The sequence below is a fragment of the Heloderma suspectum genome, chromosome 4 (genome assembly GCF_057233095.1).
Source record: "Heloderma suspectum isolate Gila_16-S chromosome 4, 16-S_ref, whole genome shotgun sequence".
Lineage (NCBI taxonomy): Eukaryota > Metazoa > Chordata > Lepidosauria > Squamata > Helodermatidae > Heloderma > Heloderma suspectum.
This window is the reverse complement of record NC_139461.1, coordinates 55150191-55163666: the sequence shown is the minus strand read 5'-3', so window position 1 is coordinate 55163666 and position 13476 is coordinate 55150191. Positions and strand designations below refer to the sequence as shown.

Here is a 13476-nt window from a genome sequence, read left to right as displayed (position 1 = left end):
AAGAGCTAGGTAGGGTGGGAGGAGGATGGGACAATTTTGTCTCCTGTTCCTTCTCAGCAAAAAAGGTCAGCTGGGTGGGCCTCTGAAACCAGCTATTTCACTTACCAGAGGTGGGTCAGGACGGGCAAAAGAGAGGACAGAACCCTGCAGAACCTGGTTGCTCCTCTCCCATTTCCCTGCGCAATGGAATGCCCCCCTTTTGAACTCTGCGAGGTTGTCCGAGGTCTCTGTTGCAAGCTCGGAAAGCAGCCACTGTGGTGCTTTCCACGGCAGCTGCACAGGGGACGGAGGAAGGATCTGATATCAGATTTCCCCTCCGAAGGTCGTAAGAGTGTCTATGAGATCAAGAGGGAGAATCTGAAATACCCTATGGTCCCAGGGACCATAGGATCTCTCTGTCCAAAGGCTAAGGAAGATGGACATATTCCAGAGTGGACACTTTGATAAGAATTAAAGAACACGGTTATAGGGGTGTTCAAGGAACACAGTTTGTTTTAATTTTCTATGAATTTTTAATGTTTTCTTTTTGTTTTCTTTTTGTTGGAATTGAAGTAGTTCATTGTTTTCCCACTGATTTCATTGGAAGACCCATTCTTCTGCTATCTGTAACTTGCTGTGTTCCATACAAATTGAATGAATTTACAGACGTTCTGTGATCTTTTCCCACCCTTTGGGACATTAAATAAGACAAAAGATCCCCGTTTTATAGGCTGTCTTAAATCTGGGGCCTGATCCAACCAGGACCCATACACCAAACAGATTCAAAGGTACCAATATGACTCAAGTCCACTTGTGTGAAAGAATTATGGTTTATTGATAGAAAATGGATGCAAATAATAAAAGCAAAGAAGCTTATGCATGCTTCTTCAATTGGTAGACCTGGTCCACACAACTGGTGTTACATCGGTTCCCTTGAAAGTTAAAGGGCTGTCCTGGGGCTGTTTTTCTGAGCAGGTGATATGCCTCTGCCTCTCAGGTGAGAACAGATAGCAGGCCAATCTGCTCAGTATTTTATAGGGCCTGTCTCATCATACTGTCAGAAGACACCCCTCCTTTCACCCAAAAGGAGAAAAGGGGAGTCTCTCATTCTTGGCAGGAAATAAAGTTTCTTACAACAGAGAAAGAGCATCCTTACCAGCTAGAAGGTACACACTGTACAAAGCAGCCACTGTGCATTATCGATTTCTTATTTTATTATTGCATTTATATCCTGCCTTTTTTCCTCTTGCAAGGAACCCAAGGTGGCTTACATTATCCTCCTCCTCTCCATTTTATCCTCACAACAACAACCCTGTGAGGTGGGTTGGGCTGAGAGTGTGTGACTGGCCCAAAGTCACCCAGTGAGCTTCCATGGCCGAGTGGGGACTAGAACCCGGATCTCCCAGCTCCCAGTCCAACACTCTTGCCACTACACCACATTGGCTCTCTTTCTTGCTAGTAGTGAGAAGCGCTGACCTGCAGTGTATGTGAATACAGTGATAAGAACTAGCTCTAACATTATCAGAATTGCCAACTGCTCTAACAAATTAGTATACATGTGCCACTAGACACTGCATATGACTCTGTGTAAATTTATACCTGACTTCTCACCATTCTTCTGAAACTAAATCCAATACATAGGCAGTTTCTAAACGGGTGCACATCTTATAGCATTCTCATTACTTTCAGTGGGACATCCACCTGCATTTCTTATGCTTGCAATTTAAGTTTGTTTTATCCCATGACATTTACAGGAAATCTACTTACCCCCTCCTCACAGGGCAGATATATAGAACAAAGGTTCCCCATTTTATAGGCAATTTTAAATAGTACACAGACACTAATTTAGATAGAAGCTATGTCTGTGTACCAAGAAAGTTTTCCGTGTACATAGAATTTTAGCCAGTTGAATTCAAAACCATGCCTCCAATGCAAAGCAATTAACAATAAATGAAGAAATGAATGAACAAACCTTCATTTTATTTTCATTTGTGCAAATTCCCATTTGTTTTTATGATAAAAACAAATGAATGAATGGGGGTTCATTTGGGCAGTATCAATGTAGCTGCTTGTACCTCCACTAGTTCCGTTGCAGGACCCACTGGTCATCCAATGGGGCTTTGGAGGTTCTAAAAATAATGCCAGAAATTAGCAAAACCACTTGTTTCTGGATGGGAACAGGTCAGCAGAGCTCCTTTCTGTGAGCCCCGCTGTTGCTGCATTCCAGAAACAATCATTTTAGCTCATTTTGGATTATTTTTAGACATGTGAAAGCCCGATTGGATGAGCGGTGAGTCCCGTTAGTGCACAGGCACAAATTAAAAATTTGTTTGATTTTCATTCATTTATAAATGAATGCACCCTTCCACACAGTTAATGTAGTCTGCTTGAGCAGCAGTTCATTTTATGTCTGGGAGACTGACCCATCCTGGTTGCTGTATGCTTTATTTCAGAAATCTAGATCTAAGCCACTGTATTCTACATTATTTCGTAATTTGTACTGTTGTATGATTTTATTGTGCATTGCTTGGTGTAACTTGCAAAAAGCAATAACAAAAATTATTAATAATAATGCTAATAATATTTTTTATTGTAGCAAATACCAGTCTGCGAATTCCTTCACAGTCTCTAAAGTACCAGGTTAGCATTTATTGACATAATATAATACTTATGTACTTATAATACTTTTATTATACTTATAATACTTATGGTTTGTTAGCTTATATGCCATTTCATAGCATCTAATTGTGTGTGATTTTCTTTTAAATTTCAGTGCAAGCTATCACTTGCGAAACAACTGTGGAACAATTATGCCCATTTTACAAGCCAGCCACACATTGCCCCAGGTAAGCCAGCTGATTATTTCTGTTGTTTCATTGCTATCCCCAGCTCAGTCAAAAGGAGGCTATGACTGAGCAAGCAATGTGACTTTTTATTTTTCATCACTAGACTTTGTTGTTTTTTGAACTTTAGGCTGCTGACATTTTCCTGAACTTTATGAATGCAAGAGAATACATTAAGCTGTTTCACCCCCATTCCTGCAAATGGCTTTTCCCATTCATTCAAGAAGCTCCGTCCGTGTGTGTATCAGAGCATGCACAGTGCTATGAACTGGTAGCAAATCCAGAATTGTTGGAAAATCTTCAAGCAATCCATAGTTTATTGTATTGAAGTCCACGTGATACAGCAAACAAGAAAAAGAATATAACAAAGAAATGCATAAAAATAGTACCTTTCCCTTATCAATTATTTTTCCTTTCATTGAAAAAAATGATAGAATAAACATATTTTTATTATTCAATATAATATTTGCAGCTGAAATAGTTACCTTTCTCTTTGTTTTTCTTTTCCATTTTTAAGGGTCTATTGTCCTCACAATTGCATGCAGGCAAATCCACACTATGCCCGAGTAATTGGAACACGAATTTATTCTGATGTAAGTAAGATAACATTTTTAAATCTGAAGTGTGAAATAATTTCATTTATACAAATATTAAGAGTTTTATTAAGTGATTATAAAGGTGAAGAATCAAACCATTAAAATTTTGGGTTGGTTTTAATTCAGATTCATGAGCATTTTTGACTCTCTGATTTCTATCTGGTGCAGGCACTAACTTTAACACAGGGGTGCATGACTTCAGGCTTAGGGGCCAAATCTGGCCCTCCTGGGGTCCCTGTGCAGCCCTCCAGGGTTCCCCAGATGTTCATGCTTCTTCCCATGACCTCACCCCCTTTTCCCCATCCACCATTTGGTGGTTTCCTGGATTTTGTGCAGTTTTTTCCCCATTCTAAAAAGTTGAAATGCCTCTCCTAAGGCGTGGTTACTGTCAGTCAGAGCTTTAAGCTACAATATGCTAATATGTTTTAATACTTTTGGCTCCACCCCTTTTGCCTTTGGCCCCACCCACCAGTGGAATGTGGCTTCCAAGAACTTTTCTGAAATAGAATTTGGCCCTTGAGCTGAAAGTTGTTCAACAGCTCTGTTTAAAACGTTCATTGCAATCTGGTTCAGCCACTTTGAACCGATTTTGAACCAGCCTAAATAGGAAAAAATTCCTTTTGCTGCTGAAGAAGGTGAAACACTGAAACACTTTGGGTAATACTGTATTCCCAGATAAATCTTTCTGTTTTGAGTATCCATATTTGGGATTTAGCTGGGCCAAACATTATACCCGCAATGAGGATGCTACTGAAAATGGCATCCCGTGTTAGATTCTTTCTCTCACTCCGCCATAACATTTTTATATGCTCACAACAAAATGTGGTGTCATCATGCTGTGTGTTTTCCCAGCCCTACTCATGTCTTTGGATTGTGCTGGTGGGGCAGAAAAACACTCAATATAGTAAATGTACCATAGCATTAAAAGTGTTGGTGTATCGGTGTGGGGAGAAGAGGCTGCCATGTAGATATTATTTTTGTTAGCATTCCCATGTTGTGCATAATGTCTGTGCCTGTTCTGAATATCAGCTTCCCATAATCTTTTTTTCTCCTCCACTACACATCACCAACACACATATGCTAGAGCTGAGGGGTTGTCCAAGTGAACACTTCGAAAAGCTGCTATGTTCCTGCCACGATCACTGCTACCACCTCCTCCACCGTTTCCCCCTCTTTGACTTATCCCTGGAAGAACTGATGCACAGAACTTCAGTATCCTGTTGGAGGCTCTGAGACTTATAGATCCAGTGAGAAAAGATACTCCACCAGGGACTAGGGAGCACCTTTCTACACCACCTCCACCTGACCCAAGATACATTTTTGGACCATTGGGGCAGAGGGACGTGGCAGATAAATAGTTCAAGAAGAATCAAGGTTCATCAGGTTACCTTAGGGGAGTGTCTTACCCCTTATGTCCCTGCCAAAACTCTGTGATCATCAGAGGGAGAACTTATGAGGGTGCTTCACTTGCAGTTGCACTTGGAGTTGAGCATTTAGTGTTGCAGTACCCACCCTCTTAAATGCTTTACCAACTAATATTATATAGGCCCCCACAGTTCTGATGTTTAGACATCTTCTTAAAACTTATCTCTTCACACAGACTTTTCCTGAGGTCAGATCCAGCAAGCTATGTTTTGTTGCACAGGGTAGAGTGTGCAGTTTCACTGTTGATTAATTTTGTATTGTGTTGTTTTACTGTTATATTTATTTCTGTTTTAATTCTATTGCACATTATGTTCTCTGCTTTGATACCTCTGTGGAAAGCAGTGTATAACAAACAAACAAAATAACAGAGTGCTGACCTATGCAAACACTCCTCTTCAAATTCTCATGACATCTCAAACATGTGTGCATTGATGAAACACTACACAAAGGCAATCTTGGTGTCCTATGTTTGTATCTATATTTTTTGCAGTTGGAGATTTACTGATATCTACTTGTACATCACAAAAATGGAAGCTTGCTGTAATTGCACATATGGCTATATCAAGATAGTTTTTGGTGGTGTTTTACAAAGTGTAAGAGCATATGTGTGCATCAGTAACACTATACAAAAAGAACCTTTATACAGTGTTTTATCAGTGCTCAACAGTAACATAAAAGGGAAGAGATGCAAATGAGCTGAAAGAACTCAAAGCATTGCTTGTCACCTACTCAGGTGACTTGCCTGTATGATTCACTCTTCACACTGTGTGACTAGACAGACAAATAACATAGTATTTTCTCTGCCTGGATAATTCTTAAATCTGTAAAAGGTTTTCAAGATGACAGTACAAACTGTTGGCTTTAAAAAAAAAATTCAGACAAGGCTAATTGTTCTTGTGATTAGCTTGTAAGCTAATACGCTTCTTTCGGAGTTATTTTTTCCCTTTCCCTTTCTTTTTTCTCTCTGTTAATTACCCAGCAAAGAATGCAAGATTCTGTCTTCTGTTTCTGCAACACCTAATAAAATATGACTCCTGTCCTGAATAGCCTTCAGGGTAATATAAGCTGCATATTGAACTCAATATGACTTATATCTGACGACGTGTATTGGGGTGCACCGTAACTGTCGTATGGAGTGATTTCACAAATAGCATAGTACTCTTTCCTTCCTTGAAAGATGAGACAATTTATTCCACTATGCTCCAGCTTCCTGCTATGTGAAAAATAAACCCTGTTTAGTTAATTATTTTGGTATCTTAGTAGGGTTCAGGCATTTCAAAATGATGCCTTCTGACAATGTATTTTAGCATTTAGTCAGTACAAACTGCACAAAATGAGCAGAAAATGGAGACCAGTTTTATTGCTGTGAAATGCAACAGCAACAACTGTCATGTTTCAGAGCAGACAACAGATTATTATTTGGGAAAGAATGTAGTCCAAGCGTATTGTTTATTTCATACTTGTGTTTTGGTGCTTGAGAGAGGTATGGTTCAAAGCCATACACTTGGAGGTTGCAGTGGCACGGCTAGCAGTCAAATAAGCTAGACATGGTGCTTGCCAAATGAATGTTTCCATGGCTCGTTTTCATGGCTTTCATCACTTTTATCACTTGCTTGTTAAAGAATACTGTGGCAATATTGGCTTTTTCAGAAATGTGTGCAAATTCTCAGTCTACATGCCTGTTTACAATATATATACTGATCAGTATATCAGTATATATACTGATGACTGCAGTTGTATACAGCAGCATAGGCTGTTATCAGCTATGCTGTTATATGCCAGTTGAGGATAATGTTGCAATTTGAATTATATATGCATCGAGAGAGAGAGAGAGAGAGAGAGCACATCTACTGCAGAACAAGAAAAGGTGTCAGGAATACCATCTGTCATTAATAATATTGGAAACAAATATTATCTGTGGAAATAAAGGCTTAAACGGGCCTTTAAAAGTGGTTAATGTTCCTTTGCAGGCTAAAACTATGCTGTTGTAGATATCTGGTATTTCGCTGAGTACCAAAAGAAGGAAAATGATTAAGCAGCTTGGTATTCAGATTCTGTGACCTGTTAAATACCAATGAATGCCAGAGGGTTCACAGCACAGCAATAAAGCAAAGGCTTGTAATACTGTATGAAATGTTTATGCTAACTTTGAAAATACATTAGGCTACCTTATGTACGCTTGGGGTTGTATGACATCTCGGTAAACTCATCAGCCCAAAGCTGTTGTTCAATCTTGGAAAATAAGTTGTTCCTTTAAGAGTGATGGCAAATATTTTTGCTGTATAAACAATGTTTAAATGCAGATTATGAATCTTCCAGTACCTTTCAGGGCTAGCAGGGAATTCCCATTTGGGGCTTATTAGAGATACCATATTCCAAAATAAAATGTGGATCATACGAATACCCAGCTTCTGAGAGCTATAGAATATACCATATTTTGCATCATTGCATGTTATATGTTCTGAGCGCTGTTGCACGCATGTCCTGCTTGTGGGTTTCCCATGGGCAGGTGGTTGCTGTGTGAACAGAATGCTGGACTAGATGGACTCTTGGTCTTATCCAGCAGGGCTCTTCTTATGTTCTTCAAAAATATCAGTGGTTTTGTGTGTCTGGCGTCCAGTATATTATAATGATCACAACTGCTCAGAATAATATTGCTTTAAAAAAGCAAAGATGTACTCCAGGTTAATCACATGTTTTCCCAAACTGAGATGAAAGAATAAAAATCCCTTTACAGTGCTTCTTTTATATTTAAAAATGATTTGGTAATGGAAACTTAAAAAAAAGTTTTAAGTTTCATCATACATTATTTGAAACTAAATTGTCTCATTAATTTCAATGGAATTCAAACTTTTTTCGTATTTGCAAAAAGTTAATTACTTTCTCCCAGTGATTTCACTGGAAGAGAAAAAAAATCCATTGTTTAATTTGAATCAGTTACCAAGATCATACCCAGGAAATACACATTAAGAAAAGAAACCCCCCACCCCCAAAGCAATGACTATAGAAGTTTGGCCAATCTGCAGGTCTACACTATTTTTTAAATCCTTCTATTTTTAATGTTTCTCAGGTGTCTAGTATCTGCCGGACAGCTGTACATGCTGGAGTAATTCGCAATGAAGGAGGCTTTGTTGATGTTATGCCAGTGGATAAAAGAAGAATGTACATTGCTTCATTTCAAAATGGCATTTCTTCAGAGAGGTACAAACCACAACTTTAAAGTACATTGTTTAGTGTCCACATGCATACATATGGACCTGCCATTCTTTGCAGTCCTATATTACATATTGGAGTAGTTGTACTAAATGCTAATTAAGCAGACTGAGTTGTTTAACACTGGCAATTGCCAGAAAGAAGCAGTGGTACCAGAATGTCCAGTTTCCTATAAGCTAAAGTCATAACCCTAATAGCTGCTTTATGAATAAAAACAATGTGCTTGTTTATTAACAGTGTAGTAGTAGTTAAGAAAATTACATTAATTTCCCTTAGAATTATCAGGCTTAGGGAGCAATCCTATGGCCACTAGACACTGTCTAGAGGGCCATAGGATATGCTCTTTTCCAGGAACCGATCCGTCCTCCATACTTTGAAGAGGAGTGCGGAACGACTGAAAAGGGGCATGGCTGGGGGCGTTCCATGGCGGGGAGAGTGGAGCTGCGTGTACGACACATCCTATGTGTCGTACAGGCAGCCTCCTCTCCCAGTCAGCCCTCTGTGGCTAGACCGCCGAAAATGGCTGTCTAGCAGAAAATAGCAGGGCAGGAGAGGCATGGAGCGAACGGTCCCCCCCTGTGCCTCTCCTGCTTTGCTTTGGATAGGCAGTCGCCTCTGAGTTTGGAGGTGGCTGCCTATCTAGTTACGATTGCGCCCTTAGTTTCTCATTCTGCCTAAGTAAATGAATGGTTAAACATTCTTGTGGCTTATATCCATAAGTATGGACACAAACCAGCCAGTGATAAGCAATTGATATCTCATTGGTTTCAATAATAGAGCTAAGTATGTGCCAGACTTCCTAATATTTAAACTTAGAAGTTCTTCACTTTAACTGGATTCTGCTCTAAGGCCTTAGAGTGGGCAAGTAAGCTTTTATACATGAAAAAAAAGTCTATGAAATCATCCTTCACTTACATAGGCAGCAGCAAGCTATATACTAAAAATAATCACCTGCATTAGATTTAACCCATGTTGCTTGGCTTTAAAAACCCAAATATGCACTCAGACTATACATTCTATTCCATAGAATCTATGGTGTGTAGAACTAAAAACAACAAACCTAAGAATTTTATCCTGTAAAATTTCAAAGGAGCATTAAGGTCATATGATGCCTGTCACGTTTTCTCCCCTAATACTTGCTTTGATAGCACTAGGCTTTTATATCATAATTGTCTGTGTTATCTGGCAGTTATTTGTCTGTAATAGCCATGAACACAAAATTGGGCTTGGAGGAGCTGCAGTGTTAATTTTTTGCTTTCCCCCTCAAAGTTCAGTATTACATGTTATATTCAATGTTGTGCAAGTGAACTTCTGCTCATGCATTAGAACTCTCCTTTCCTCTCCTCCACCCTCTTCTGGCAGAAGGCTGCCATCAGCAGAACAGGTGTAGGTGTGTGTGTGTGTGTGTGTGTGTGTGTGTATTTATTTATTTATTTCATTTCTATACCGCCCAATAGCCGAAGCTCTGTGTGTGTGTTGAATTTCCTTCCTCCCAGCACCTCCAGGATCTCCTCCACAGATTCCCCCAATCCAGGGTGCTGGGTGCTGCAGTGGGGAGTGGGAATAGCCCTCCCATCATTCCACTGACAGGAGCCTTCTGTTGGCTGAGCAACATTACTTGGATTTCTCCCTAGGCATTTGGGAGTAAAGCCAAAAATTTATCACAGCCCATTGCTGTATTGAGGTTCTAACCACAACTACTTGTATGTATATGTGTTTTATGACCCAAAAATTAGAGGATTGAATTGCCACTTCTACTGCTTTTTCCTTTCATCACCTTCTTACTCCCTATGCAGTTTTGAACAGTTATTTTGGTCCAGATGGTTGGCCCTCAAACCTTCATGAGTATCCTTGTGTAAGTCATGTACAGTGTGTTTGATAGCGCCATGAACATGTATGAGAATCTTGTCTTATGATCCAACCGTGTCCAACCTGCAAATTGCAATGTTCTAATGAAAACATTTTTTTAAAGCGTTCTTATTACAGGAAAAAAAATCCTACACTAGTCTGGCCAGTTGGTTTACACTTACTCTCCCAGTGAAATGAAGTCCAACTCTATAGGGCTTTTCTTATTAATATCAATAAAACAAGTGTGCTATTCATATTATAGTAAAACAATCAGTGTATCATCTGCTACACCTCATGCAGACACAAATGTGAATCCTTCCAATTTGGGCCAATTTAATAACATCTTATATTGCTATATCTAAATTATTCCTGGTTCCACTTCTTATATGGCATTCTATATAGGAACTTTGGAAGCCTATCAAGCCTATAATTGAGAGGGGGGTTAAATAAAAAAGCATTGTTGCTTCTGGAACTGAAAAATATTAAGTTTTTTTTTATCTTGCCTTGCAAACAAATTAGCATAAAAGCAAATAACAATAAAAACAATTCAATAAGTCAGTAGTGAAACTAACAGTGGAGAAACTAACAAAATAAACAAACAAAAGCCCATCAGTCAGTGTACTATAAGTCAATTTACCCCAAAGCGCTCTGAAACAAAACTGTTTTCACTTGCCATCAAAAGGTGGAGGAAGCAATCCTATGGCCACTAGACAGCGGCTAGACGGTCATAGGACATGCTGTTTTCTGGGAACCGACTTCCCCCCATGTCCGTGCTGCCTTGCACGGAAGCCCCATGCTCTGCACTTGGAAGAGGAGCACGGAGCAGCTGAAAAGGGGCAGGGCCGGGGGCATTTCAGGGCAGGGAGAGTGGATCTGCATGTACAACACATCCTATGTGTCGTATAGCAGCCTCCTCTCCTCCTTGACCCCCCATGGCTAGACAGCCGAAATCGGCTGTCTGGCAGAAATAGCAGGGCAGGAGAGGCATGGAGGGAATGATCCCCCCCCCCCCGTGCTTCTCCTGCCTTGCTTTGGATAGGCGGTCACCTCCGAGTTCATATTGCACCCTAACAGGATCAAACTAAAACAGTGCTCCCTAGGGAGGGAATTCCATAGCCTTGGTGCCACTACTGAAAAAGGCCCGCTCCACGTAACCATGCATCTCATCTCAGATGATGGGGAAACATAGAGCAGGGGTGCTGTAGATGGCCTAAGTAAGAGTGCTTGGTAAAGTTAAGATCTCACAAACTGATCTGTGTGAAACACATTACTACTTCTTTATTTTCCTTCTGCAGTTTACAGAATCCACCAGGAGGGAAGGCATTCAGGGTGTTTGCTGTGGTTTGAAGATAGCCAGTAAACTGTACAAATATTATTGAAACACAGTGCTTGGAAGAAGAGAAAGGAAATGCCATTTATCTACTTCCTCAAGTTTGTATAAAGGTGTAATATTGCTGTACAGAAGATATGTACTGTTTTCTGACTGGAAGAGTGTTTAACTGCATGTAAATCTTACTGGGGGAAAATCTGTAAAGTTAAACATGGGAAAAATACATATGAGAAATTATGATGATAAATAACTTGTTTTGAATCCTGTGTTAAATATTGCTATATTTTCTTAGCATTTAATTCAAAGGTCATAAGTGTTCCATTTTAAAAATCTGAATACATGATGATGATGTTTTATGTATGCCACTAACATTAACTTTAAAGGTATATCTATGATAGATCCTATATCCCTGTACATAGAATTGTTCATTGCTTATAACTAGGGGGGAAATAACTGATGCCCCAAAGCAAGTAGCGAACATGTATTGCTACAGAAACATACAATAATCAGCATGAAAACTTAAAAGAATGGGAAATTGTGCCAGTTTTATACAATTTTTCCTCTGACTAAAAAAAAGGCCAATTAGAACAAATCCTAGGACACAGACTATACACACACACACACACACATTGTTATAGGCAGCCTCAGTTTTTGTATTGTGTTTGTACACAAACTTTTTTTTAAAGGAAAATATAAACAGATGCTACAAATTGGGTCCTAAGCAGTCATTTAAATAATGAACTGCAAAGTATGATTAAAAATAAAGGGTTTTTTTTATCTTGCAACCTTATCAGGCATCACTGGACTAACATTTGAGCAAAACTTTAGAACTGAGTTTAAGCCAGGCTATATTGTTCCTTTTGGCTCCAGTAAGTCAGTTTTGAGAAATACAAGTAAGCACAAGCTTGCTTATAGGACTAACACTTCATATTTTGTCCTATACAGGATTGGTGAATGGTGAAACTGCACTGTAAAAGAATGTATAGCATAAGCCCTAAACACTCTTATTTTCTTCAGTCCTATGCATGCGTTCATCTGTTATGTGCAGGGATAAAGTGGGGAGGACATGAGCACACATGTAAGCCCTTCCCCCAACTTCCCTGTGCACCTGGCTCCTAGTTAGACCTTTGCGTATTGAGCGCAAAGGTCTGAAAAGGTCTCTGTAAGACCTTTTCACATTCAGCTGAACACACTTACAAAGCTTCCATTTTCGGAAACCCTGATAAGGCATTGTTTGCTATCACAGGAACTCTATAAGCATGCTCAACATGCGAAGGTCTAACGGCAGCCAGGTGTGCGGGATCATAGAGGGCTTTCAGGTGCACCCCCACCCTGCTTTATTCTTACATATGAGCAGGTGAATGCCTGCATAGGGCTTTCATCTGGCATATATTCTTGCAGGGCAGGACATCGTGCCAAAGATTGCTATCCCATCATTACTGCACCATTTCATTTGATCTCATTTATAGTAAATACCCTGTGGAATATTAGAAAGAAATGTATAACGATGACAATATCGAGTTTTCTATGAAAAGTGTATTGTGTAACACTGCAAAACTGATAAATATTTGTGTGTGTAATGTTATAATTTGGATGTTATAATTCCTTTCAAAATACCGTTGGTAGTGATATTCTTCATACATGAATCACGGTATTACTTTGTTTTGCTACATGTACTACCTCATGTAGTTAGGCAAGTATTGTTAGCTTTTCTTTTCTTTTTTAATCCTTTTTGAATAAAAGTCAAGTAAATGACAATATATTTTAGGGTCTCTTTTTAATCCTACAGAAATATGTACTTGTCTGTCTGTCTCTGTCTCTCTCTCTCTCTCTCACACACACTCACACACACACACACACACACCATCAACACCAGGCTGTGATAAATGCTTCCCCATACCCAGAGCCGTGTTCAGCATTGGCAGGAAATGGGGAAAGTGTCCTGCAACGCTGCCTCGTGCTTTCCCCTTAGCTTTTCATTCTGGAGGGGCAAAGGGCACTTGGCATCCTGAGGACCAAAGCAGCCATCACTTTAAATCTGTGTCTGTCAGCTAAGTCTTTCCCCCCATTTTTACTATAAAGTAGGTATAGGGGCCCCCATCTGGATTGAGACCCTGGCATGGGGAGTAGGGGGGCTTTTAAAATCAGATTGGGGACCCTGTGCTTACTGTAGAATAAAAATGAAAAGGGACACAACTCACAGACACATTTAAAGGAATGTGTCTGTTTTGGTTCTTGCGCA

The 13476-nt window shown here is 39.7% G+C and overlaps 1 protein-coding gene across 1 annotated transcript in view; it reads left to right on the top strand.

Moving 5' to 3' along the window:
* CRISPLD1 (cysteine rich secretory protein LCCL domain containing 1) overlaps positions 1-12995 on the top strand; it is a 56634-nt gene extending 43639 nt beyond the window's left edge. The window contains exons 11-15 of the mRNA XM_084848037.1: positions 2576-2619; positions 2753-2825; positions 3340-3415; positions 7914-8044; positions 11200-12995. Coding sequence (XP_084704163.1) covers positions 2576-2619; positions 2753-2825; positions 3340-3415; positions 7914-8044; positions 11200-11251 — 376 coding nt within the window. The 3' untranslated portion in view covers positions 11252-12995. The remainder of the gene's footprint in view (positions 1-2575; positions 2620-2752; positions 2826-3339; positions 3416-7913; positions 8045-11199) is intronic.
* The last annotated feature ends 481 nt before the right edge of the window (positions 12996-13476 follow it).